At 46.9% G+C, this 24,440-nt stretch overlaps 2 protein-coding genes across 3 annotated transcripts; both read left to right on the top strand.

Annotated features, from left to right (window-relative positions):
* The first annotated feature begins 5,005 nt into the window (after positions 1 to 5,005).
* On the top strand, positions 5,006 to 14,320 carry LOC103188198 (sperm axonemal maintenance protein CFAP97D1). 2 transcript variants are annotated; one of them, XM_007908092.2, is made up of 5 exons: positions 5,006 to 5,189; positions 8,697 to 8,777; positions 11,320 to 11,438; positions 11,854 to 12,037; positions 14,071 to 14,320. In XM_007908092.2, the coding sequence occupies exons 1-5, from the start codon at positions 5,064 to 5,066 to the stop codon at positions 14,182 to 14,184; spliced, it is 624 nt and encodes a 207-aa protein (XP_007906283.1). In that variant the 5' UTR covers positions 5,006 to 5,063; the 3' UTR covers positions 14,185 to 14,320. The 2 variants fall into 2 exon arrangements, with proteins under 2 accessions (XP_007906283.1, XP_007906284.1); XM_007908093.2 differs by lacking the exon at positions 8,697 to 8,777.
* A 1,347-nt stretch (positions 14,321 to 15,667) lies between these two features.
* zgc:114188 (40S ribosomal protein S17-like) lies at positions 15,668 to 22,942 on the top strand. The gene is made up of 5 exons (XM_007908094.2): positions 15,668 to 15,751; positions 17,296 to 17,447; positions 19,015 to 19,120; positions 19,905 to 19,970; positions 22,821 to 22,942. The coding sequence occupies exons 1-5, from the start codon at positions 15,749 to 15,751 to the stop codon at positions 22,893 to 22,895; spliced, it is 402 nt and encodes a 133-aa protein (XP_007906285.1). The 5' UTR covers positions 15,668 to 15,748; the 3' UTR covers positions 22,896 to 22,942.
* Positions 22,943 to 24,440: the final 1,498 nt, after the last annotated feature.

The raw sequence follows: 24,440 nt of genomic DNA, 5'->3' as shown, positions 1-24,440 counted from the left end.
GATGGGGGCTGAGAAGAAGGGGGGTGAGAGGACATGCGTTGCGAAGTTGGGGATGACCTGCAGCTTGTGGAGGGAAGAGCTGGGAAGGCCGACAAACAGCGACTTACTGTAGTAAATCAGTAAATTAGTTTTTTTTTATAAATCAAATGAGGTAAACAACAACAACAAGATTACATTTGTGTAGCGCCTTTCACATTGGGAGGACGTCCTAAGGCGCTGGACAGAGTACAGCAATTCAGACCCGAGCTAGGGTCAGGGGGGGGAGAAGGGAGGGGAGGGGGGGAAGGGGAGTGGCCAATGGCATGGTCGAAGAGGAGGGTTTTGAGGCAGGACTTGAAGGAGGCTAAGGAGGGGGTGAGGCGGAGTGACTGGGTGATGGAATTCCAGAGGTTGGGGGCAGAGTGGCTGAAGGCTCTCCCGCCAATGGTGGGGCGGGTGGGTCGGGGGACGTGGAGCAGCCGGAGCCGGCTGAGCGGAGGGAGCGGGTGGGTTGGTAGGGGGTTAGGAGGTCACAGAGGTAGGGTGGGGCGAGGCCATGGAGGGCTTTGTAGGTGAGGACCAGGATCTTGAACTGGATCCCCTGAAGGATACAGAGCCAATGGAGTCGGGCGAGAGTGGGGGAGATGGGATCACGGAGTTTGGTGCGGGAGAGGACACGGGCTACAGAGTTCTGGATTATCTGCAGCTGTGGAGGGAGGAGTTGGGAAGGCCGTCAAGCAGGGAGTTTGCATAGTCGAGCCTGGAGGTGATGAAGGCGTGAACAAGAGTTTCAGCGCCTGAGGGGTGAGGTAGTGGCGGAGTCGAGTGATGTTATGGAGGTGAGGCAGAGCAGGTCATGGCTTGAATGTGGGGGAGAAGAGACAGTTGAGGGTCAAACAAGTCACCCAGGTTCCTGACTGGTGAGTTGTAGTGTGCAACCATGGAGGTTGATGTTGCCAGAGCCGCGGAGGCGCTGGTGCGAGCCAATCAACAACATCTTGCATTTATATAGCACCCTTAATCATAATAATAATAATAATCCTTGCATTTGATATAGCGCTTTTCACGTCGGGAGGACGTCCCAACGCGCTTCACAGAACACACTGTAAAGTGAATTGACTGTATATTTGTGGGCGAATGCGGCAGCCAATTGCGCACAGCAATGTCCTACATTGCTGTGTAGGACAGTCGTAGATTGAAAATGACCAATTATTTTTGGTTTTGGAGGGATTATTATTCACCCTTCATACCAGATGACATCTTGGAGCGATTAAAAACTTTTTTTTAACAGCACAAAAAGCCATTCAGTCCATGGTGTCAATGCTAACTAACTCTTAGGGCAATCAAATAATTTTCCTGCCATTTCTCTGACCCTGTAAATGATTCCTTTATATCCATCTAGTTTCTCTTGAAAGTCAATATGGATCCTGTCCCAGGCACCTCTTCCCAGGCTATTCCCCAGACTATCAACTCTGCATTAAACAAATCCATCTCGTTAACGCTGAATTTCATCGACTCCAGTCACTGACTCATCAACCAGTGGAAACAACAACAAATTACATTTACACGGCGCCTTTCATGGCGGGAGGACGTCTCCAGGCACTGCACAATCAAGGATTTGGACCCGAGCTGGGGGTTGGGATCATGGAGGGTGGAGGGCGGGGGTAGGAGCGTGGCCAAAGGTGCAGTCGAAGAAAAGGGTCTTGAGACGGGCCTTGAAGGAGGCAAGGGAGGAAGCAAGGCGAAGGGAACATGGGATGGAGATGCAAAGGCTGGGGGCAGAGCAGCTGAAGGCCCGACTGCTGATGGTGGGGTGGGCCTAGCAGATGACATGGAACAGGCCGGAGCCCGCTGAGCGTAGGGAAAGGACAGGTTGATATGGCACTAGCAGGTCACAGAGGTAGGGAGGAGCAAGGTCTTGGAGGGCCTTAAAGGCGAGGATGAGGATTTTGAACTCTATCCTCTGGGGGATCAGGAACCAGTGGAGCCGGGCGATGGTGGGGGTGGAAGGGTCATGGAGCCTTGTGAAGGAGAGGACATGAGCTGCAGAGTTCTGGATGATCTGTTGAGGGTCAAATAAGATGCCAAGATTCCACATGGCTCAGTGAGGGGGAGTGCGCCCCAGGGATGGTGATGCTGTCAGGGCCTGAGGTGTTGAGGCGCTGACGGGAGACAATCAGGAGCCTCGGTCTTGTTGACATTCCACTGTAGAAAGTTACCTCTCATCCAGGACTTGACGTCTGACAGACATTCTGTCAGGACAGCAGTGGGTCCTGGAGTCGAGGGTGGAGGCAAAGAGGGAGAGTTGGGTATCATCCGCATATGTGTGGAAGTTGACCCCGTGTTTGCAGATGCAAACTTCCATGTGTCATATGTGTCAACTTCCACACATATGCGGATGATACCCAACTCAGAGTATGACAACTGCAGAAAGATACTGGGAAAATCGAGTGACTAGTTTACACTTTCAGTTGGAGCCGGTGAGGTCCAATCCCAGAGAGCACATTATGTGAATAATAACATAATAATTCTTGCATTGATACATCACCTTCTCAAGTTTTTGAGAAGTCTCAAAGTGCTTCACAGAATATACTGTAAAGTGAATCGACTGTATATTTGTAGGCGAAATGCGGCAGCACAGCACAGCAGCGTCCCACAAACAGTCGTGGATTGAAGTGACCTATTTATGTATTTATTTATTTATTTTTGCAGGAATTATTACCCCCGGAAAAATGATCCGCCAATCAACTAACAATCAGGTTCCTACTGACTGCTAGATAAATAGAGGCATGTGGAGTAAGGAAACTGTCCCAAACTGAATTGAACCCAGATCTCTTGCTTGTGAGGCGAGTGCTCTAACCACTAAGCTACGTGAATCCACATCCTGTAGATGTCTCAAAGCGTTTCACAGAATATACTGTAACGTGTGGGCAAAACACAGCAGCCAATTGAGCACAGCAGCGTCCCATAAACAGTCATGGGTTGATTGACCAATTTATCATAATTATTATTTTTTTGAAGGGATTATTACCCCTGGAAAGTGATCCGTCGATCGAATAAGAACCAGGTTACTACTTAGTGCTAGGTAAACTGAGGCGTGTGAAGTAAGGAAACTTGCCCAATATTTCGCCCTGCCCAGGAATCAAACAGGTCCTCTCACTTGTGAGGCGCGTGCTCTAACCACTGAGCTACAGAGCTCCACAAGTGGCCAATTGGCCAGTCAGTGGGCTTCCACATGTATGCGAATGACACCCAACTCTATCTTTCTGCCTCCACCCTCAATTCCAGACCCACTGCTGTCCTGACAGACTGTCTGTCGGATATCAAGTCCTGGATGAGGGCAAATTTCCTATAGTTGAATGTGAACAAAACTGAGGCCCTCCTGATTGGCTCACAACAGCGCCTCCGCACCTCAGGCTCTGGCAACATCAACCTCCATGGTTACACACTATAACTCACCAACTAGTCAGGAACCGAGGTGTCTTGTTCAATCCTCAACTGTCTTTTCTCCCCACATTCAAGCCATGACCCGCTCTGCCTTCCCTCACCTCTGTAACATCACCCGACTCCGCCACTACCTCATCCCTCAGGCGCTGAAACTCTTGTTCATAGCCCTCCATGGCCTCACACCACCCTACCTCTGCGACCTCCTAACCCCCTACCAACCCGCCCGCTCCCTCTGCTCAACCAGCCCTTGCCCTGCTCCACCTCCCCCGACCCACCCGCCCCACCATTGGCGGGAGAGTCTTCAGCCACTCTGCCCCCAACCTCTGGAATTCCATCCTCCAGTCACTCCGCCTCACCCCCCCTCCTTAGCCTCCTTCAAGTCCCGCCTCAAAACCCTCCTCTTCGACCATGCCATCGGCCACCCCCCTTCCTCTCCCCTCCCTTCTACCCCCTGACTCCAGCTCAAATCTGAAATGCTGTCACTATCCAGCGCCTTGGGACGTCCTCCCGACGTGAAAGCCGCTCCACAAGTGCAATCTTGTTGTTGTTGTTGTCAGTGACAGAGACAGGCCTGGATGGTGTCAGGAGCCAGGCTGGTGAGCAGCAGCCTCAGTGTCTTTGTGTTAATCTGTAACCAAGTGAGATAATTTATTAACACACAAGAAACTGTGACCAGCAAATCCCATAGTAACACAGCCCTACTCCATGCAATAACTGCCTCCGACACCAGCCCTCAGGCAGTGACTCCAGCCATTGCCTCTGTGTCCCAGTGCCGCCTTTGTCAATCATAGTTGCTCTCAGCATCTCCCAGTCACTCATGCTCACTGTCAGCCACTCACAGATACTCACAGTCACTCCCCGTCACTGTCAGTCAATCCCGGACACTTTACAGTATCGAAGCAGTTTGAGACGTTCTCCCGACAGTGTATCAAAGGTTGTGGGTTCAAGCCCATATTGTCTAAGCAGCTGTTCAAATGCACTGCTGGGGGAGAGCTGCATTGTGAGAGGTGCCGTCCTTCAGATGAGACGTGAAACCGAGGTCCCGTCTGCCTGTTCAGGTGGATGTTAAAGATCCCGCGGGGCTATTGGAAAAGAGAATGGAGTTTCTCTCTCTCTCTTACAGTGTTCTGGCCAAATAAATCCCCCAAATAAAACCGGTCACTCACTCCATGGCTGTTTGTGGGATATTGTTGTGTGCCTTATTCACCTACAAAATACACACTTTACAGGAGTGAAGCAGTTTGAGACATATATCAAACTCAAGGATTATTATTTAACAGAATTTGACCCCGTAAAGAAACTTGTGTGTGAGCATGTGTGTGTGTGTGAGTTCATGTGTGTGTGTGAGTGTGTGTGTGAGTTCATGTGTATGTGTGTGAGTTCATGTGTGTGAGCTTGTGTGCATGAGCGTGTGAGCGTGTGTGTGTGTGAGTGTGTGCGCATGAGTGTTTGTTTTTGACAGGTGTGTCTTTCTCTGTGTGTATAAATGGAATAGAATAAAGTCAAGACATTAAAGTGCTAAGTGATCTTTATGTGCTAAGGCTGAAGCACTAGGACCCAGTAAGGAATGGCTCAGTGTGTGGTGGTGTTGGTTGCACTGGGCAGCACAGTTCTGTTCTGAGCTGCTTGTCAGCTGAATGCTCATATCTCTGAGACACGGACAGGGTAACATGCACCGATCTTACCAGCCCGCGGTACCGACCTGCAATAGGTATCTGCAGCAGAGATGGGACCAGGCGGATTACCAGCAACACAAGAGCAAGGTTATCTGGTGTTTCATTCACCAAAAATATTCCTCACGTTTGTTTGATAAGGCGCCTGTCACACCGGGAGGACGTCTCAAAGCGCTTTACTTTAGAGTGTAATAAAAACAGAAGTGGCTGGGAACACTCTGCTGGTCAGGCGGCATCTATGGAGGGAGGAAAGTGAGTAAAAGTTTCAGTCGATTCAGGTGACCTTTCGTCAGAACGCAGGTGAATTGTCCTGTTAATGAGTCCTAGGGGTTCTAATGAAAAGTAATCCGCCTGAAACGTTAACCCACTTTCCTCTCTCCATAGATGTTGCCTGACCCGCTGAGTGTTCCCAGCCACTTCTGTTTTTATTTCAGATTTCCAGCATCTACAGTACTTTGCCTTTTGTTTACAATAATGTGTAGTCACTGAGTATGTTGTAGTTAAGCTCTGTCCAGCTGCGATTACAGAGTGAGAATAGTTACTTTGCCTAATTTAAAGTTTTTCTTTATCATTTTATTAATCGCACGTGTATGTGTGTGTGTGTGTGTTCTGTGAATTGTATGACTTCTGTTCACTGTGGAATATTTAGCTTGATAGAAGATGGGTTGTTATTATTGTTAAGCTAATGACTTAAAGACAGAGACTCAGAGAGCAAGTAAGAATCAGTCACCTACTAAAAACAACTTGCATTTATATACAACAATAAAATTACATTTCTATAGGGTCTTTCATGTCGAGAGGACATCCCAAATAGCTCCCTTCACGCAGGGTAGCGTCCCAGAGCGCTTGAACATACAGTCATAACACTGAGCAAAAAGGCTTCTTTATCATAGAATCATAGAATCATACAGCACAAAGGGAGGCCATTCGGCCCATCGAGTTTGTGCGGCTCTTTGAGAAGAGCAATGTAATCTCAATCCCACTCCCAGCCCTTTCCCCATAACCTGCAAACCCGTCCTCCTCAAATACCCGTCCACCGCGTTATTAAAAGTAGTTATCGAATCGGCCTCGACCGCCCTTTCAGGCACTGAGTTCCAGATTCAAACAACTCGCTGCGTGAAAAAATGTCTTCTCCCCTCCCCTCGGCTTCTTTTAGAGACTGTTTTGAATCTGTGACCTCGAGTCACCGACACACACACCAGTGGGAACAGTTTTCCCTTTTTAACCTATCAAATCCCCTCATGATTTTGAAGACCTCTATTAGGTTTCCTCATAACCTTCTCTGCTCCAATGAGAATAATCCTCCCCTCTCCAGCCTTTCCTCATCATCACGGTCCCTCATTCCTGGTACCATCCTCGTAAATCTCCTCTGTACCCTTTCCAATGCCTTAACATCCTTCCTATAGTGCGGTGCCCAGAACTGGGCGCAGTATTCTAACTGAGGCCTAACCAGTGTTTATATGGGTTAATCATCACCTCCTGACTCTTGTACTCTATGCCCCTATTTATAAAGCCCAGTATCCCATATGCCCTTTTTACAGCTGTATCTACCTGTCCTGCCACCTTCAAGGATTCATTTACCTGCACCCCCAGGTCTCTCTGTTCTTTTACCCCCTTAAGATTGTATTACCGCCTATATTGCTCCCCTCATTCTTTCTACCAAAATGCATTACTTTGCATTTCTCCACATTGAAACTCATCTGCCATGTGTCGCCCATTTTACCATCTGTCTATGTCTTCCTGCAGTCGGCTCCTATCCTTCTCACTGTTTACCCCCTCCCTAACTTTGTGTTGTCCGCACAATGATCAGTGTTGTACTCGCACGTTCATCTACTCCGTCCCGAAACTCTGGAACACTCTTCCTCTATCCGTCCACCTCGCCCCCTCCTTCTCCATCTTCAGGTCGCGCCTGAAGACCTTCTTCTTCGACCGTGCCTACGTTCACCTCCCCCTCCCCCTGGCTCGGGGTCGTGCTCCGCCCTATCAAGCGCTCTGGGACTTGCCCTCATTCCCCCCAAGAGACTCACTCCCCCCCCTCTCTCACTTGCATTTTCCCTTGTTTCCATGAATGATGGCCCTCTTTTCTCGCACTGGTGATTGTCGTTCCCTTTGATTCCCAGTAAAAGGATTGATTGACCTATTTATTTATTTATTTATTTAATGGGATTATTACCCCTGGAAAAGCGATCTGCTAATCGGTAACCTACCGGGTTCCTACTTACTGCTGGTAAACAGCGGTGTGTGAGTGGAGTAAGGAAACTTCCCCAACGTTTCGCCCTGCCCGGGAATTGAACCCAGGCCCTCTCACTTGCGAGGCGAAAGCTCTAACCACTGAGCTACAGGGCTTCACAGGACAAAGGTCATGGCTTTAAGACGTGAGAGTCAAACCTGCGCTTATCAGATGTCAAATGACCAACGGGTGACTATCCTGGCTGTTGAGGTGAGCGGGGGGGTCTCCTTGGAGCTGAGCTGTGCCGAGGTAACGTGCTTAGCAACGGAATGTTGGAATCTAGTCAACTCTCTGTGGTGGTCTCCGTGTTCCTGTTCCTTAACGGCAATAAAGACATAAGTGGAATTCTCAGTCTGATTTGGATTCTGATACACATGGTGATGGGTTTCCTTCTGCAAAAGACAGCTGGTTGACCCCCCAAAAAAGTTTTGGTGCATAAACTAATATTATTATCACTATCTATAATGTTATGTTTCTTCTAACATTCACAGACTGCAGGGAAACCCATCCAAGCTTCACACTAACACAGCCAGAGAAAAGCACAAACAGACTGCATATCAATGCTGGCTGCTCAGTAATACGAGGGCAGAGGAAATTGTAAACCTTTGCCAACAGGAGCCTTAAGAAGCATTGTAATGTCCTGTAGCTCAGTGGTTAGAGCACTCGCCTCGCAAGCGAGAGGACCTGGGTTTGATTCCTGGGAAGTTTCCTCACTCCACACATCTCTGTTTACCAGTAGTAAGTAGGAACCCGGTTGTTAGTCGATTGATGGATCGCTTTTCTGGGCGTAATAATACCTTCAATAAAATAAATTTTAAAAATATGATAATAATTTGGTCACTCAATCCACGTCTGTTTGTGGGATGCTACTGTGCGCAATTGGCTGCCGCATTTCGTCCACAAAATATACAGTCAATTCACTTTACAGTATATTCTGTGAAGCGCTTTGAGGCATCTGAACAACTTGATAAGGCGCTGTATCAAATGCAAGGATTATTATTACTGTTACTCCAAAGGGAACTAGATGACCATCTAAAAAGGAATGAATTACAAGGATGTGCGCGGAGGTGAGGAGGCAAACAGGTAAGTGAGACTGAAAGGAAAAGCACAGACACGAGGGGCCAGATGGGATTCTGAGATTCTGTGCTGTATAACTGAGGTGGATAGATGTTTATTAGGTCAGGGTATCAAGGAAAAGGGGTATGGGCGGGTAATTGGACTTGAGGTACAGATCAGCCATGATCTTGTAGAATGGTGGAACAATAAACGAGGGGTTGAATGGCCTCCTCCTGTTCCTATGTTTCTAAACTCTACCTTTATTGCAAATTATGTAGAGCCATCAGATTGCAAGTGTCTTGTTTCTCTAGGTGCAGAAAGCCACTCCTACGGTGGACACAACTGGCCCTCAGATGCCTGCCCATCTCCAAGTCAAACTCAAAAAACTACAGGTAACATGACAGCCTCGGTCCTCCCATCCCAGGAAATGCAGCAGCAGCAACAACAACAACTTGCATTTATACAGCACCTTCACACAGGGTAGCGGCTTGGAGCTTAAATACAGGCTGTTGTACCCCATCCACAGCAGTTAGTTATACCCTAGACTTCGCGCTGTCTAGTACCCACACCTCATTCCACATTATGGAGAGGGAATCTCTCATTTTGCACTGATCTTAAAGGAACATAAGAATTTGCTGGCAAGAGAAGCCCAAGGTCCATACAGTTCACCTTCCAGCGTCCTGGCAGTTACTGACGTGTCATGTCCCAAACTATATACTTTGTCCCCAGATATTATTTTTGAGCACAAATCGATCTCATTTGTTCTTGAAACAGACATTTTCTGCTTCCAGCGTCTGTCTGTCTCCCCAGGGAATGGAATGGTTAACTACGTAATGTTTAGACACTGTATTTCAAGCTGTTACATATCACTATGTTAGAGACACGTGTAGTCTTTTATCCCAGTTTCCCTGGTTTATATTTCTCTCCCATCCAAATTTCCCCCAAATTCAAATGAATTGGGCAACTTGTCTCCTTGCTACGATCCTCTCCCTCGTTTTAAATCCCTTTATGCCCTGGCACCTCCCTACCTCTCCGACCTGCTCACCCTCCACTCCCCCACTCGCTGCCTCCGCTCGGCTGGCTCCAGCCTCCTGTTCATCCTGTGTCCCCTCCGCTCCACCATCGGTGGCTGCCTTCAGCCACTGCGCCCTGAAACTCTGACACTTTCCCTCAATCCCTCCGCCTCACCCCCCCCTCACTCCCCACCTTCAAATTCCACCTAGACCTTCCTTTTTGATCGTGCTTACAGTTACCTCCCCCTCCCTCTCCCCCTGGCTCAGGGTCAGACTCTTCCACTGTCAAGCGCTCCGGGACGCTACCTCACGTGAAGGGCGCTGTGTAAATGCAAGTTGTTGTTGTTGTGTAGATTAGCTGCTGTGTTTGTCTCTGTAACAACAATCACTTCACATCCAATCAAGAATTTGGAAAGCAATTTGAGGTGATTATTTTTACATGAAAGGGGGAGAACAAATGCAAGTTATTATTATTGTGAAGCCGACATATTGACAGAGAGTTCTACAGGAGTCCACCCTTGGCCCTGTGACCTATGTAATCGGCACAGACACGATGGGCCGAAAGGCCTCCTTCTGTGCTGTATGATTCTATGATTCCACGATACATTTATTGCCAATATTCAAATCTAGCCACAATGGTATCTGCACTCTCGCTATCAGCAGCTCCTGTCATAGGCAGAGCAATAATACTAATAATGCTTGCTTATGGGTGGGCGGCTTATCACGTCAGAAAGACATCTCAAAGCACTTCGCAGGATTCACTGTGAAATGAAGTGACTGGTAATTTGTAGGTGAAACGCAGCAGCACAATTGAACACAGCAGTGTTCCACGAACAGTCATGTGAGTGAGTGGCCAATTTTATCTGGTGGATTGTTGGCTTCTCTTTTCCAACAGCGCCACAGGATCTTTAACATCCACCTGAACATCAAACAGGATCTTAATTTAAGGCCTCGATTGAAGGATGGCACCTCCAACAATACAACACCCCCCAGCACTGCATTGGAGTGTCAGCTTAGACCATGTCCCAGTGTGGGATTTGAACCCACAACCTTCTGACTCAACAACAACAACAACAAAATTACAATTATATGGCCAAAACACAAAAAACTGCAGATGTTGGAAATCTGAAACAAAAACAGAAGTCGCTGGGAACCCTCAGCAGGTCAGGCAGCATCTATAGAGAAATAAATGTGAGTCAATGTTTCAGGTCCACGACCTTTCGTCAGAACTGAGGCATGTTGGGAGGGAGAGGCTTTTAAGGACTCACAGAGAGGGGGAGGCAAGGAAGACAAAGGAGAAAATGGGGTAGTGGACAGGTCCCCTGAGTGTTCCCAGTGACTTCTGTTTTTGTTTTACATTTGTAAAGCACCTTTCACATCAGGAAGATGTCCCAAGGTGCTGGACAATCAGAGTTTTGGACCCGAGCTGGGATTGGGATTGGGGAAGGTGGAGGACAAGGGTGGGAAGGAGGGTAACCGAAGACACGGTCAAAAAGGAGAGACTTGAGACAGGTCTTGAAGGAGGCAAGGGAGGGGGTGAGGTGGAGGAACTGCGGGATGGAGTTCAAGAGGGTGGGGGCAGAGTGGCTGATGGCCCGCCCACCACGGGCTGACACACATACTGAGCCGGGCTGACAAACTGACACACTACTATATCCTATTAAGGTGAACTAGTTACTACAATTATTATTTAGCGCCTTTCACATCAGGTGGTGCTTCACACAGCTGGCTGGGACCCGGTGCAGGGGTGAGGAGGTGAAGATGACCAACAGTGCAGCCAAAAACCTGCTATATTTTGCTTGTAAATAAGTTGGCAAGTGTTAACCAATTATCAAGTTTTCATTTAACGGGAAACTCAACAACAATAAACCTTCAGGAGATACAGCTGCCTGCAGCTAATGCCTCTCTGTCCTCTCCTCAGCTAGAGGAGGAGCGTTTGGCCCAAATAACGAGAGATAATCAGATCCTTTCGTCCAAACTGGCCGACATAGTGAACTCCAAGGGGACGGTGCAGAACTGGAACAGCTACTCGTGTAAAAGGTACAGAGACTGCCCTCCGCAGGAAACACAATGTGGAGTCCTGCAGCTCAGTGGTTAGAGCGCTCGCCTCGCAAGCGAGAGGTCCTGGGTTCAATTCCCAGGCGGGTCAGGGCGAAACATTGCACAAGTTTCCTTATTACACACACACACCTCTGAGTACCCAGCAATGAGTAGGAACATGCATGTTAGTTGATTGGTCGATTGCTTTTCCGGGGGTAACAATCCCTTCAAAAAAATAAGAGAGTGAGAGCGCTACCACTGCGCCAGGCTGACACACAAAGTACCAAGAGGGGGTGAAGGGGGTGAGATGATGTAAGTGTCAGGCTCGTTCTTGAATAGAGGAACTGTGCTGTTAATGCCTGTATCTGATGTCTGGTTTGATCTGGTTTGATACCTCGTCTGTTTCTTGTTTGAGTCTGAATGTGGAGAAGCGGCAGAGAGAGCAAGCGCGGATCTCACAGGAAAACCAAGCCACTCTGCAGCGCATTGTGGCCTGTGAGTCCGAGTACAGCCAGGCCAGGCTGCGGGGGGAGTGGGAGAGAGTCCAGAGACTGCGGAGTGACATCGGCCGATACCCCCGCAGACCCCAAGCCCAGCAGGTAAAAGGGGCAGTGGAGGAGGAGGGGAATCACTGCTCCTCATGGCCTCTGCCTAATAATAATCCTTGCGTTTGATAACACTGCCTATAATGTACTTCAGCCCCACCCAGCACTGCACTGGAGAGTTAGTCTAGACTGTGAGCTCAAATAATAATAATAATAATCCCTGCATTTGATATAGCGCCTTATCAGGTCATCGAGACGTCTGAAAAGGCTTCACGGGATATACTTTGTGTTTCGTATACAGTCAATTCCATTTACAGTATATTCCATGAAGCGCTTTGAGATACCTCGAAGACGTGATAATGCGAAATATCAAATGCAAGGATTATTATTATTATTCAAAAGGGAACTAGATAAACATCTAAAAAGGAGTGAATTTCAGGGATATGTGTGGGGACCCTCTGAGTCAGAGCTGAGAAAGCTCCCTCTGGGTAAAGAGTGAGGTCATGTAAGCTGAAAGGGTGGAAACTAATTCAAAAACAACTTTCAAAAGGGATTTGGATAGGTTCTTGAAAAGGAAAAACTTGCAAGGATTTGGGGAAGGAGTGGGGGAGTGGGGATGATTGGGCAGCTCTTCCAAACAGCCGACACAGGCACGATGGGCCGAATGGCCTCCTTCTGTGCTGTAATATTCTATGTTGTTGAGCAATGGGAATGGCCATATGATCCAAACCTGCTGTGCTACAGAAGGGTTGGAGCCGAGGGTTACTGACTAAACGAGGAAGGAGTCAGCTACCTGACTGATCCATTACTGGGTGGCAGATGGGAGAGCTATAAGATCGAGTGTAGTTTCCGTGACCTCATGTTCGTCCCACACAGAGCAGAGTGAGCCCAATGCCAGGGTCACAGAGACAGCGAGACAGCGTTATAAGGAGGACAATAAAAGGCTGTCAGTGAGGTAGCAGAAGAGTAACTGAATCAAAGAGATCTTATAACACGTTCAACGAGATCCTTTCAAGCTTTTCAACATCATCAGATCCTTTTGACTGAACCACAGCTTAGCATCCTTTATCCTTCAAGGAGTCATGTAGCTTAGTGGTTAGAGCACTTGCCTCGTAAAACGTTTGATTCCCGCAGAGCAAACAATTGGGCAAGTTTCCTCACTCCACACGTCTCTGTTTACCCAGCAGTAAGTAGGAACCTGGTTGTTAGTCGATTGGCGGATCACTTTTCCAGGGGTAATAATCCCTTCAAATAAATAATTTAAAAAAGTCACTCAATCTACGACTGTTTGTGAGACACTGCTGTGCGCAATTGGCTGCTGTGTTTTGCTCACAAAATGTACAGTCAATTCATTTTGCAGTATATTCTGTGAAGCGCTTTGAGATGTGATAAGATGCTATATCAAATGCAAGAATTATTATTACTTTAATTCTTTCAATAATGTACTGAGTGCTGCTAATACTTATGCTGAAGGTAGTTTAAGATGTTTACTTTCAACTAGATTGGTGTCCGTATCATTGTGACTAATTCAGCCATTCGGCAATGTTCTAGCTCACTGACCTCCTACCTGCAGCTATTTTATGTTTGATCAGCCGGGCGTCTGACAGCTATGGAAACCCATCGATTCTCCAACCCAAACTACTGAGTCTCTTGTGATGTGTAATACCCCCTAGTTTTCCTAACAGTCCAAAAAGCATAATCAACCAACATACACAAAACCCGTAAATTCCATACTTTATTTAATCATCTAATCATCAGAGAAACTATTTCCTCTGATGAGGGAATCCAGAACAAGGGGGCATAATCCTAAAATTAGAGCCGGGCCATTTAGGAATGAAATCAGGGGCAGTTTTTCACCCAAAGTGTAGTGGAAATCTGGAACTTTCTCCCCCAAAAGGCTGCGGATTATGGCTGGATCCATTTACATTGTCAAGACTGAGTTGGATAGATATTTGCTAGGTCAGGGTATCAAGGGATACGGGGCAAGTAATTGGACTTGAGGTACAGATCAGCCATGATCTTATAGAATGGTGAACAGGCTTGAGGAGCTGAATGGCCTCCTGTTTCTATGTTTCTATTTTCCTCAGGAGAGTAAGAAGAAGAAAATCTGCATGGGAGAGGAGGAGCGGACGGTGAGTGGAGAAAGCTCTGGGAGTGAGCAGGAAGAGAAGAACACTGAGGACAGCAGCACTGAGGAGTGAAGTCAATGTAACTCAAGCCACGAACAGCCAGCACATAACCATCCTGCATAACTCACTCCGGATCAGCCAGCTTGTTCTAATACATGTCAACATTTTCTGACACATTCAGATGTCTCAAAGTACTTTACAGAATATACTGTAAAGTGAATTAACTATATTTTGTCTGCAAAACGCTGCAGCCAATTGCTCAAAGCAGCATCCGAAAAGTTTCCTTCTCTGGTGCCTTAAGCATTCTGAAATGCCGTCTGGCATGAAGGGTACTACATAATGCAAGTTGTTGTTGTCTTTACCCGTTGACTGGGGATTTCTGTAGGTACCTGATAACAATGGTGACTAATAAACAATTTTCACTAACAAACTGACACAAATAAATCTTCCCCAAAGTTCTTTATTAAAAACCACAGATATAAACAAATCCCAGCAATTTCTTGGAAAATACAAAATGGATTCAAAACTATAAGAGAATTATTTTGGCTTTCACTGCATGTATCCTTTAGTCCAGTTAGAACTAACAGGTGTGTTTGTTTGCCAGGCTATTTTGTTTCCCATTTGCTATGTTGAAAAATAAAACCATGGAATTACAATTCCATTGCACGTTGTTTCTTCCCTCACCGCTGGATCAGACTCTCCAGCTTCCTCTTTAACAACAATTATGAGTAGTAATTATCCTTTCCTTGGATTTGAACATCCACTTTGGAACATCTCAAAGCGCTTCACAGGATTTACTGGCTGCCACATTAACCTCATGCCTGTGGATGACCCCATTGCTAACTGGGAACGTGTAGATATTGAAAAGGAGAGGACTGTTAGTGGTAACACTCTCGTCTCGTGAGTCAGAAGATTTTGCCCACAACATACAGTCACATCACTTTACAGTACATGTTGTGAAGCTCTTTGAGACATCTCCACGGCATGATAAGGTATTAAATAAATGCAAGGGTTATTATAAATGCAGTGAGAGAGAGAACCTCCCTTCTCTTTTTGAATAATGCCATGGGATCTGTAATGTCCACCTGAACAGGCAGACGGGAGGTTGGTATAACGTCTCATCCCAAGGACGGCACCTCTTGACAATGCAACCGCCCCCCAGCGCTGCATTGGAGCGTCTGCTCAGACTACGAGCTCAAAGACCCTGACATGTGGGGCTCGAACCCATAACTTTCTGACTCAGAGGTGAGAGAACAACATGTGAGCCACAGTGTGGAATGGGCAGAAATTAAAATTAAAATTGCCAACCGGACACGAGCCCCAAAGTCGCCCAATATTGTGTGCTGACTGTGGTGGGCAGTAGAGAGTGGTCAGTTTAGGGTCAGTGCTTACGAAACCTATGTAAGAAAAGGGGAGACATATTTGTTGGGTTTAAATTGAAACATTTCAAAAATTAGGCCAAAGCTGTTTTCCACACACACACACACACACACACAGGGAAACACAAACCCGCCCAATTGGGAGTGAAACCCGCACAAACCGCCCAATCAGGCAGTGCAGAGGGCAGCTCTCCGCTCGGGGTCCTCGTATCGCTCTCCCACAATCCCTCGCTCTCTTCCAGCTGCTGGACTCCAAGATGGTGGGTGAGAGCGGGACCGCGGCGCCGTGCAATCTGCCGCCATCCGGCCCCCGGCGGCCGTCCCCGCTCCCCCCGGACACCGCGACAGCCCGCGGGGGGGCCTTGGCCGCCGGTACTGCCGCGGGGACCAGCGCAGGGGCGCGGCTGCGGACGCCGGGCCTCCTGGTGCCGGAGTCGGGACACTCGCGTAGGGCGCGGGCGGCTCTGCTCCTGAGGGCGGAAGGTCTGCGGTGTGTGAGGCCGAGGCCTTTGGCTCTGTGTTGGCAGCCCCTCCCCCCCCACACACACACCGAGAGAAGTGATCCCCGGGGTTTGTGAGGTTCTGGCCTCCAGCAGGACCAGGAGCCGTGGCCCCCATCCACCTCCACCCCGTCAGAGCTCAGCGACCAGGTCCTGTGGTGCCCGGAGCTTCTGCTGTTTAATGCTGCAAATGAGGATTTTATACTTCATTCACTCTCGGAGTAATTCATGGCATCTTAACACACGAGAACTTAACTTAACTCGCTCCCTCCTATCTCTCCAACCTACTATCCCCCCACGTACCTGCCCGTACCCTCCGTCCCTCTGGCTCCGGTCTGCTCCACATCCCCCGCCCCAACAGTCCTACCATCGGTGGCCTTCAGCCTCTCAGCCCCGAGGCTCTGGAACTCTATCCCCAGTGCCTTCGCCGCCTCCTCCCTTTCCTCCTTCAAGGCCGGTCTCAAGACCTTCCTCTTTGACTGTGCCTTCAGCTCCGCTCTCGACTCTCTACCCCCTCCTCGCTCCCTCCCTTCCCACCCCTCACCCTGACCATTTCCCCCCTCCTCGCTCCCTCCCTCCCCTCACCCTGACCATTTCCCTCCCTCCTCGCCCCCTCCCCCTGACCATTTCCCCCCAATGCTCGGGTCCCGACCCAACTGTCCAGCGGCTTGGGACGTCCTCTCGACATAAAAGGCGCTCTATAAATGAAATGTTATTGTTGAGAACAGGAAGAGGCCTTTCAGCCCCTTGAGCCTGTTCTGCCATTCTATAAGATCATAGCTGATCTGTACCTCAAGTCCAATTACCCGCCTTTGCTGCGTGTCCATATTCCATTCAATAACAACTTTTGAGAGAGTAGATAATTATTTGGGGAGGACAAGTTTGCAGGGCTATGGGGAGAGAACGGGGGAGTGGGGTTGATCAGGGCTATGGGGAGAGTGTGGGGGAGTGGGGTTGATTTAGAAGCTCTTTTCAAAGAGCCGTCACAGACACAAGGGCTGAATGACCTCTTTCTGTGATGTATAATTCTATGATCCTTTGATACCCTGTTCTGACAAATATCTATCCACCTCATTCTGAACAATCCAGCACCACAGCCCTTGGGGGAGAGAATTCTGGATTTCCACTGCATGCAAAGTGTGTCTTGATCCTTTATTCACTCCCGTGGAGTATACACCGGTTGGACTGGGTGGGCAGTAGGGCCTGTTCGGGAGCTGTACTCTCTGTATTCTATCATTACACCATTGAAGTCTTGCGTGCAACCCATGCCGGGTTTGTAAAACTGCTCTGCAATCTGCTTCCAGGGTCGTGTCAGGACTAAGACCGTCAAGAAAGCCGCTCGGGTGATCATCGAGAAATACTATACCCGGCTTGGCAATGACTTTCACACAAACAAGAGGGTGTGTGAAGAGATCGCCATCATCCCCAGCAAGAGACTCCGCAACAAGATCGCAGGGTAAGCTGTGAAATTAGCGTACGCACCTACTTTATTAGCGGAACACTTTGATCTTCGTCAGAAACGCTTTTTTGGGTCAGCCGAGTGTCCGACTCGTGGAAACCCGTTACCATTCTTATGGTGTCCTGTAGCTCAGTGGTTGTTTTGCAGTCCCACACTGTTTTGACACAGTGAAGGAGGAGTCAGTTAGATCTTTCAGCTTTCCCCTTGGAAGTTCAAAACCAACCATGGAATGCATATGTCTTCCATTATGCCTATATGCTGTACCTTCTTTGGGTGGTAGTCAGCCTGGCTCACTTGGTGATACTTTTGTCTCTTGAGTCATAGATTGTGGGTTCAAGCTTCGAATCGGAAACCCTGAACTCACATAATCTAGGCTGTAATGCGGAGCGTCTGCTGTATTTGCTCAAAGCGCTGCTTTTGGATGAGGCGTTTGAGGTTCTATCTACCTGTTCATGTGGACATTGAAGATCCCATGGCACAACTGAAAAAGAGAAGGTAGATGCTCCTGGGCATTCACGTCATGGCTAGCTGTAGGACATTGCTATGTATAGATTGACTACTATGTTTGCCTACAAAATGAGCAGTCATTACACTTTATAGTAATCATGAATTGCTTTGAGATGTCCTTCTGACATGAAAACTGCTGTATTAAATATGCAAGGCTATTTATTTACCTGTTTTGACATTGGATTTGTATCCCTATAGGATTGAGGTGAAGAGAGGCTGTACACTTGTAGGATTAAAAATGTACAAAGTCTTCTCTGAGACATAACATCAAATATAACCGATGAATTTAAAAATTTCAATGGAACTTGGAAGTAATTGAGTTTATAGCTGGGTTGAAACTCCTAACTCATGCTAGTTGTGTAACTAAGTTGGAAGACACTATCTACTACAACAACAAGTGGAGTCCTGTAGCTCAGTGGTTAGAGCACTCGCTTTGCAAGTGAGAGACCTGAGTTCAATTCCAGGCAGAGGGCGAAACCTTGGGCAAGTTTCCTTACTCCACGCAGAGCCTAATAATAATCCCTCCAAAACAAAACAATAATAAATTGGTCATTTTCAATCCACGACTGTTTGTGGGAAACTGCTGTACGCAATTGGCTGCCGCGTTCGCCCACAAAAATATACAGCCAATTCACTTTACAGTGTTTTCTGTGAAGCGCTTTGGGGCGTCCTCCCGACGTGAAAAGCGCTATATCAAATGCAAGGATTATTATTATTATATTATAACAACAAAATTACATTTATAAAGTGCCTTTCATATTGGAAGGACGTACCAAGGTGCTGAACAGACAGAGTTACTGACCCGAGCTGAGGGTTGGGGTGGGGGAGGATGGCAGGGAAATCGAAAGCACGGTCGAAGAGGAGGGTCTTGAGATGGGTCTTGAAGATAGCGAGGGAGGGGGGAGACAGAGGGACTGTGGGATGAGAGTTCCAGAGGGTGGGCGCAAAGTGGCAGAAGGCTCGAATCTAGTATTGTGTGCAGGTATCATGGCTAAATTGGCCCAGGTGATGGGATCACTGAGGTGTGTGAGGTGACCAATGTTTGTGATTTACTCAGGTACGTGACGCACTTAATGAAACGTATCCAGCGTGGGCCTGTCAGAGGTATCTCCATCAAACTGCAAGAAGAGGAGCGAGAGAGGAGGGATAACTACGTCCCAGAGGTGGGTTTACCTCAAACACTTGTCCCCTAATGTATCCTATCATCCTAATGTGCAGGTTGTCAGGAGTGCACATGTGTGGATTGCCTCTCTAACTGTGTTGAAAAGTTGGGGGAGTGGGGGATTACTAAATTTGATGGTAACCTTGGATTAGGCTGGGCTGGGAGATAACTAGGTTTGGACTATTTCACGATGAAAGTTTTTATATGTCCTGCTGTTTGAACTTCGTTTACCATACTAGCAAGGCTGAGGGGGGCGGGTTTGTGATAGAGGTGTGTAAGATGATCGATGGGAGGGTTAGACACGGTGGACAGGGAAAGGTAATTTCTTGAGTCGGTGAGTCTAGAACTTGAGGGTCAAGTTTTGATATCAGAACCTGGAGGTCCAGACCGGAGAATAGGAGGAACATTCACACAGAGAGAGAGGGTGAGAGCGAGGAATTCTCTGACAGTTGGTTGTTGGGGCGACAACCACGTGCACTTAAATAAAAGACATGGTTAAAAAAAGCATTAAGTTGAGGGATATGGGGAGAAACCTGACCTACGAGACTAGAGATAGGATCTAGGATGGGCCTTGTGTGGAGTATAAATGGACTGGAAGGGCCAAATAGCCTTTTTCTGACATGTACTTCCTATGAGTACATAAATTTATGAATCTATAGTTTAAAAGTCCACACAGAGCTGTCAATTGTCATTAGGCACTGTTACCGACCAGTGGCTGTGAGTCTGATGAATTGATTGGATTTGATGGTCTGTTCAGAGTTTGATTATTTTCTGTTTGTTTTCAGGTCTCTGCTCTGGATCAGGAGATCATTGAGGTGGATCCCGATACCAAGGAGATGTTGAAGTTGTTGGTGAGTAACAGCAGTGTGAGAGTTACACAGAAAAGTCTGCTTGTGTGGGATGCTACCATAAGTGGAGGATGTGGACTTTTCAGTGATCTACTGAGGCTAATGATGGTCCTGTGACGCTTAAGAGCTGTGAATCTTTAAATAAAATGTGATTGTAATATTGCTCCTCTTATCATAGACTTTTACAGCAATGAAGGAGACCATTCAGCCTGGCTCTTTGAAAGAGCTAAACAACTAGTACCACTCCCCCGCCCTTACCTCGTAACCCTGTAAATTTTTCCTTTTTAAGTACCAATCCAATTCCCAATTTATATTGCGAGTCAGGAGATTAAAGATTCACTGTACGGTAGCTGCTGATTTACTTACTATTGGAAAGGTTTCTGATGGTTTATTCGGTTATCAGTAGTAATAGTTAAACCTGTGGAATAGGCTTCCGAGTGAGACTGTTGAAGTAGGAAGTGTTGATTCCTTCAAACACAGATTAGATAGTTTTCTTTTAGGAAGTAATATTTTGGGATATAGTACATAGGTAGTTTGAGATATATGTGCAACCGATTGCCGGGAAGGTGGAAGGCGACTAGATAGACCTTTTTTTCGTCCAGCATTTCTTATGTACCAAGAGAGGCACAATTGCCTTTATTGCAAGTTCTCGGTATAAAAGTCGTGTATTGTACAAAAGCTCTGGGATTATCTGTGCTTTCACTGAGCAGAGATTGGGGAACAAATCAAACTAAACCACACACAAAGCTGTGAGGTTATATGGTCTGTGAAGAAGAAGAAGAGGGAAGTATAAGCTAAATGGTAAAAATTGAAAAGTTGCGCACAGTTTGCTTTTCATATACCAGCCTCCTTGTAGGATAATGTCTTAGAGAGCTTTACAATGATGGGGTTGGATGCTAAGTAGGGGAAGGTGACCATAGACGTGGGTGAAGAGTTGGGTTTTAAGTTAGGAGCTGAAGATAGATAGAGAGGGAATGAGACCAAGCTGAGCAGAGGAGCGGGTAAGCGTAGATCAGTGAGTTAGGAAGGTGCTATGGCGCAAAGGGATTTATGGATGAGGACATTGTAACCTACTGGGAGATGGTGGAGTCTGGCGAGGACAAGTGTTGAGTCACTTTCCATCCTGCTTTAGGCAGGATGTTAGGGCCATAGAGCCTAGGGTGATAATAAGAATCCTTACATTTGAGCTAAAGACTTATCATGTTGGGTTGTCTCAAAGCATTTCATGGGATTCTAATGTGAAGTGTAGTGACTGTGTATTTGTAGGCAAAAGTCATTTCTACTTAGCAACATCCCACAAACAGCCAAGGATTGAGTGACCAATTGTATCTGGAGGATAACTTGCCAAGAGAGAAACTCCCTTCTCTTTTGAATAGTGCAATGGGATCTTTAATGTCCACGTGAACAGACAGACGGTCCTTGGTTTAACATCTCACCTGAAGGATGGCACCGAGACAAGTGGTTTGTCCTATGAACAGAAAGTGGAGAAATTGGGCCTATATTCAGGCCTTTTCAACAGAGACCTGAGTGAGCATTAAAATATAAGGAGTTTTGATAGTTGATGAGAAGAAATTGTTTCCACTGGTTGGTGAGTCAGTGACTGGAATGGATGAAATTCATGGTTAGCAAGAGGGGAGATTAGGAGGATTTGTTTAATGCAGAGTAGATAGTCTGGGGAATGGCCTGGGAAGTGGTGCCTGGGGCAGGATCCGTATTGGCTTTCAAGATAAACTGGATGGATATCTTAAAATGAGTCATTTACTGGGACAGGGAAATTAATTGATTGCCCTAAGAGGCAGCATTGACACCATGGACTGAATGGCTTTTTGTGATGTTACATAAATTTTTTTACTGGTTTGTTTCTGGCTGGGAATGTTGTGGACACCGATCATTGATATGTTTTAATTCAATTAGTTTTGGAAAAGCTCTGTTTTGTTTCAAAAACACATTAGGTATCGATTTCTGTTAGGAAATAATAACTGGGGATACATTATATAGTTTGGGACACGACATGTCAAGCGACTGCCAGGATGGTGAAAGGTGAACTAGATGGAACCTTTGGTCTTCTTTTGCCTAAAAAATTATGTTCTTATATTTTGCTATAAATGAGGGTAAATCATTGAACAACAAGAAAGCCCACTGCTGGAGCCTGTTTGGAACATGAAGTGTCTCAACTGGTGGCCACGGCACTGGTGTTTCTGCTCCTCCATAGCCCCTGTCTTCCACTCGCTTCACAACCGTTTCAAGTCATCTCATTATCATGCAAGCTGTCAGGAGAGGCTTTAGATCACAGTACAGACTAGAATTTGTGTCATCGGGTTGCGTGCTACTTGATTGTTTTGTAGATGATTTTTTTTGTAGTGCTTCCTTTTTGATGCTGTCTGCTTAACGTTTGGAGCTGTTTAACTCATCAAAGAACAGCTTAAATTTCATAATTTGACGCATTACTAAAATGCCAGATGATAAGAGTTGTGTTTTACTGTGATGGTGTTTGTGGCACTGAGGGAGGCTGAGGGTTAAAAACATAACAGGCCAGGACTGGAGGAGGCGATGACCTATCTGTTTTTTATTGGTTATACAGTGTCGCTTTGTACAGCAATGATTGATGTCTGACGTGAATAGTATGTGGGCTCGTGCCCTCTCCTGGCTGACGCGATTCTTGTATGCGCGCAGGCTCCTGGGTTAAAAATGTCTCACTTCCTGTCATGTGCCACGCACAGGAAATGACATTGGCGGTGACCCTTTAGGGCGGGAGCTGAGATGAATGGCTATGAGGGACTTGGCATTTGATGGATCTGAACCACTGTATAATGTATTTTCATCTTGTTTCAATATTCTTTGTCTCTTTTGCAGGACTTCGGCAGCTTGTCCAACTTGCAGGTCACACAACCGTCTGTGGGAATGGCCTTCAGGACTCCCAGAATCTGAGACTTTCTTTGTACCAAACTGTTGGAATAAAACATTTTACAAAAGGACACTGCAGGGTTTCTGTGAACTTCTCCTATTTGGTTCAGTTAAAAAAAACTTCTGTAACTTGTTTTTCAAATGCTTTCTGGAAAGAGGCTGACTCCACTGCATCCCAGTATGTGCTATGTGTTATACCAGATATCATACCAATGTCCTGTAATAATAATAATAATAATAATCCTTGCATTTGATATAGCGCTTTTCACGTCGGGAGGACGTCCCAAAGCGCTTCACAGAACACACTGTAAAGTGAATTGACTGTATATTTGTGGGCGAACGCGGCAGCCAATTGCGCACAGCAATGTCCCACAAACAGTCGTAGATTGAAAATGACCAATTTATTATTGTTTTGGGTTTTGGAGGGATTATTATTAGGCTCTGTGTGGAGTAAGGAAACTTGCCCGAGGTTTCCCCTCTGCCTGGAATTGAACTCAGGTCTCTCGCTTGCACAGCGAGTGCTCTAACCACTGAGCTACAGGACTCCACAAAAGCTCAGCAATTAGAGCACTCGCCTCACAAGCGGGAGACTTGGGTTGGATTCCCTGCAGGGTGAAACCTTGGGCAAGTTTGCATACTCCACACGCCTGATAATAATTCCTCAAGGGGAAAAAAATAATAAATTGGTAATTTCAATCCATGACTGTTTGTGGGACGCTACTGTGCGCATTTTGCTGCCGTGTTTCGCCCACAAATATACAGTCAATTCACTTTATATTCTGTGAAGTGCTTTGAGACATCTAGAAGTCGTGAAAAGTGCTATATCACACGCAAGGAATATCATTATTAATGGCTCTTTCAGCCACTACACCCTAAATTCTGACACGCTCTTCCTCTATCCCTCCATCTTGCCCCTTCCTTCCCCATCTTCAGGTTGTGCCTGAAGACCTTCCTCTTTGATCGTGCCTACAGTCCCCTCCCCTCGGGCTGTGCTCCACCACCATCAAGCACTCCAGGATGCTATCCTGCGTGAGGGGTGCTTTAGAAATGCAAGTTGTGTATTTTACCAGAGATTTACCAGGTATCAAAGCAATGGTCTAATACCAGAGGTCCTGCTGAGTTCTGGTCCTACTCTCTGGTTTCTCATACCATGAATTTCTTAGACTTCCAAAGGCGTTTGACAAAGTACCTCATTAGAGGCTTCTCCACAAACTTTTGGCTCTGGGTATCAAGGGCAATGTGGATTCAGAATTGCTCAATCTGCTTCAAGTACCATTCGCTCAGCGGCCAGGTGGGCTTTCAGCCCCCGTGCTCTGGAACTCCATCTGAGTCCCTGTGTTTACCTAGTTAGTTAGTCTTGCCCTTGATACCCAGTGACCACAGTGTGAAGAAATCTGATGAGGATCTTTATTGGATGTCTATCCGGATTATAAGTCTGGATAATGGCGCTCTATGGTAATTCCTGGCAGGAATGTAACTGCTCTGTTGCACATGTTCCGTTGCTTGGACAGAAAGCTCAAATGTTGTTCTGGACTTTTCTTGGGGAAGGTAATGTAGAGGTTATTTACA

The sequence above is a fragment of the Callorhinchus milii genome, unplaced genomic scaffold (assembly GCF_018977255.1).
Source record: "Callorhinchus milii isolate IMCB2004 unplaced genomic scaffold, IMCB_Cmil_1.0 Scaffold22, whole genome shotgun sequence".
Lineage (NCBI taxonomy): Eukaryota > Metazoa > Chordata > Chondrichthyes > Chimaeriformes > Callorhinchidae > Callorhinchus > Callorhinchus milii.
Note: the sequence above shows the minus strand (reverse complement) of the source record. Positions and strands in the feature narration are given on the sequence as shown.

Coding starts and splice junctions, on each gene's coding strand:
- LOC103188198 (XM_007908092.2), top strand. CDS start 5,064: ATGCTCATATCTCTGAGACACGGACAGGGTAACATGCACCGATCTTAC. Junction 11,439..11,853: donor AACAGCTACTCGTGTAAAAG/GTACAGAGACTG, acceptor TTCTTGTTTGAG/TCTGAATGTGGAGAAGCGGC. Junction 12,038..14,070: donor GCAGACCCCAAGCCCAGCAG/GTAAAAGGGGCA, acceptor TATTTTCCTCAG/GAGAGTAAGAAGAAGAAAAT.
- zgc:114188 (XM_007908094.2), top strand. Junction 17,448..19,014: donor CTCCGCAACAAGATCGCAGG/GTAAGCTGTGAA, acceptor TGATTTACTCAG/GTACGTGACGCACTTAATGA. Junction 19,971..22,820: donor AGGAGATGTTGAAGTTGTTG/GTGAGTAACAGC, acceptor TCTCTTTTGCAG/GACTTCGGCAGCTTGTCCAA.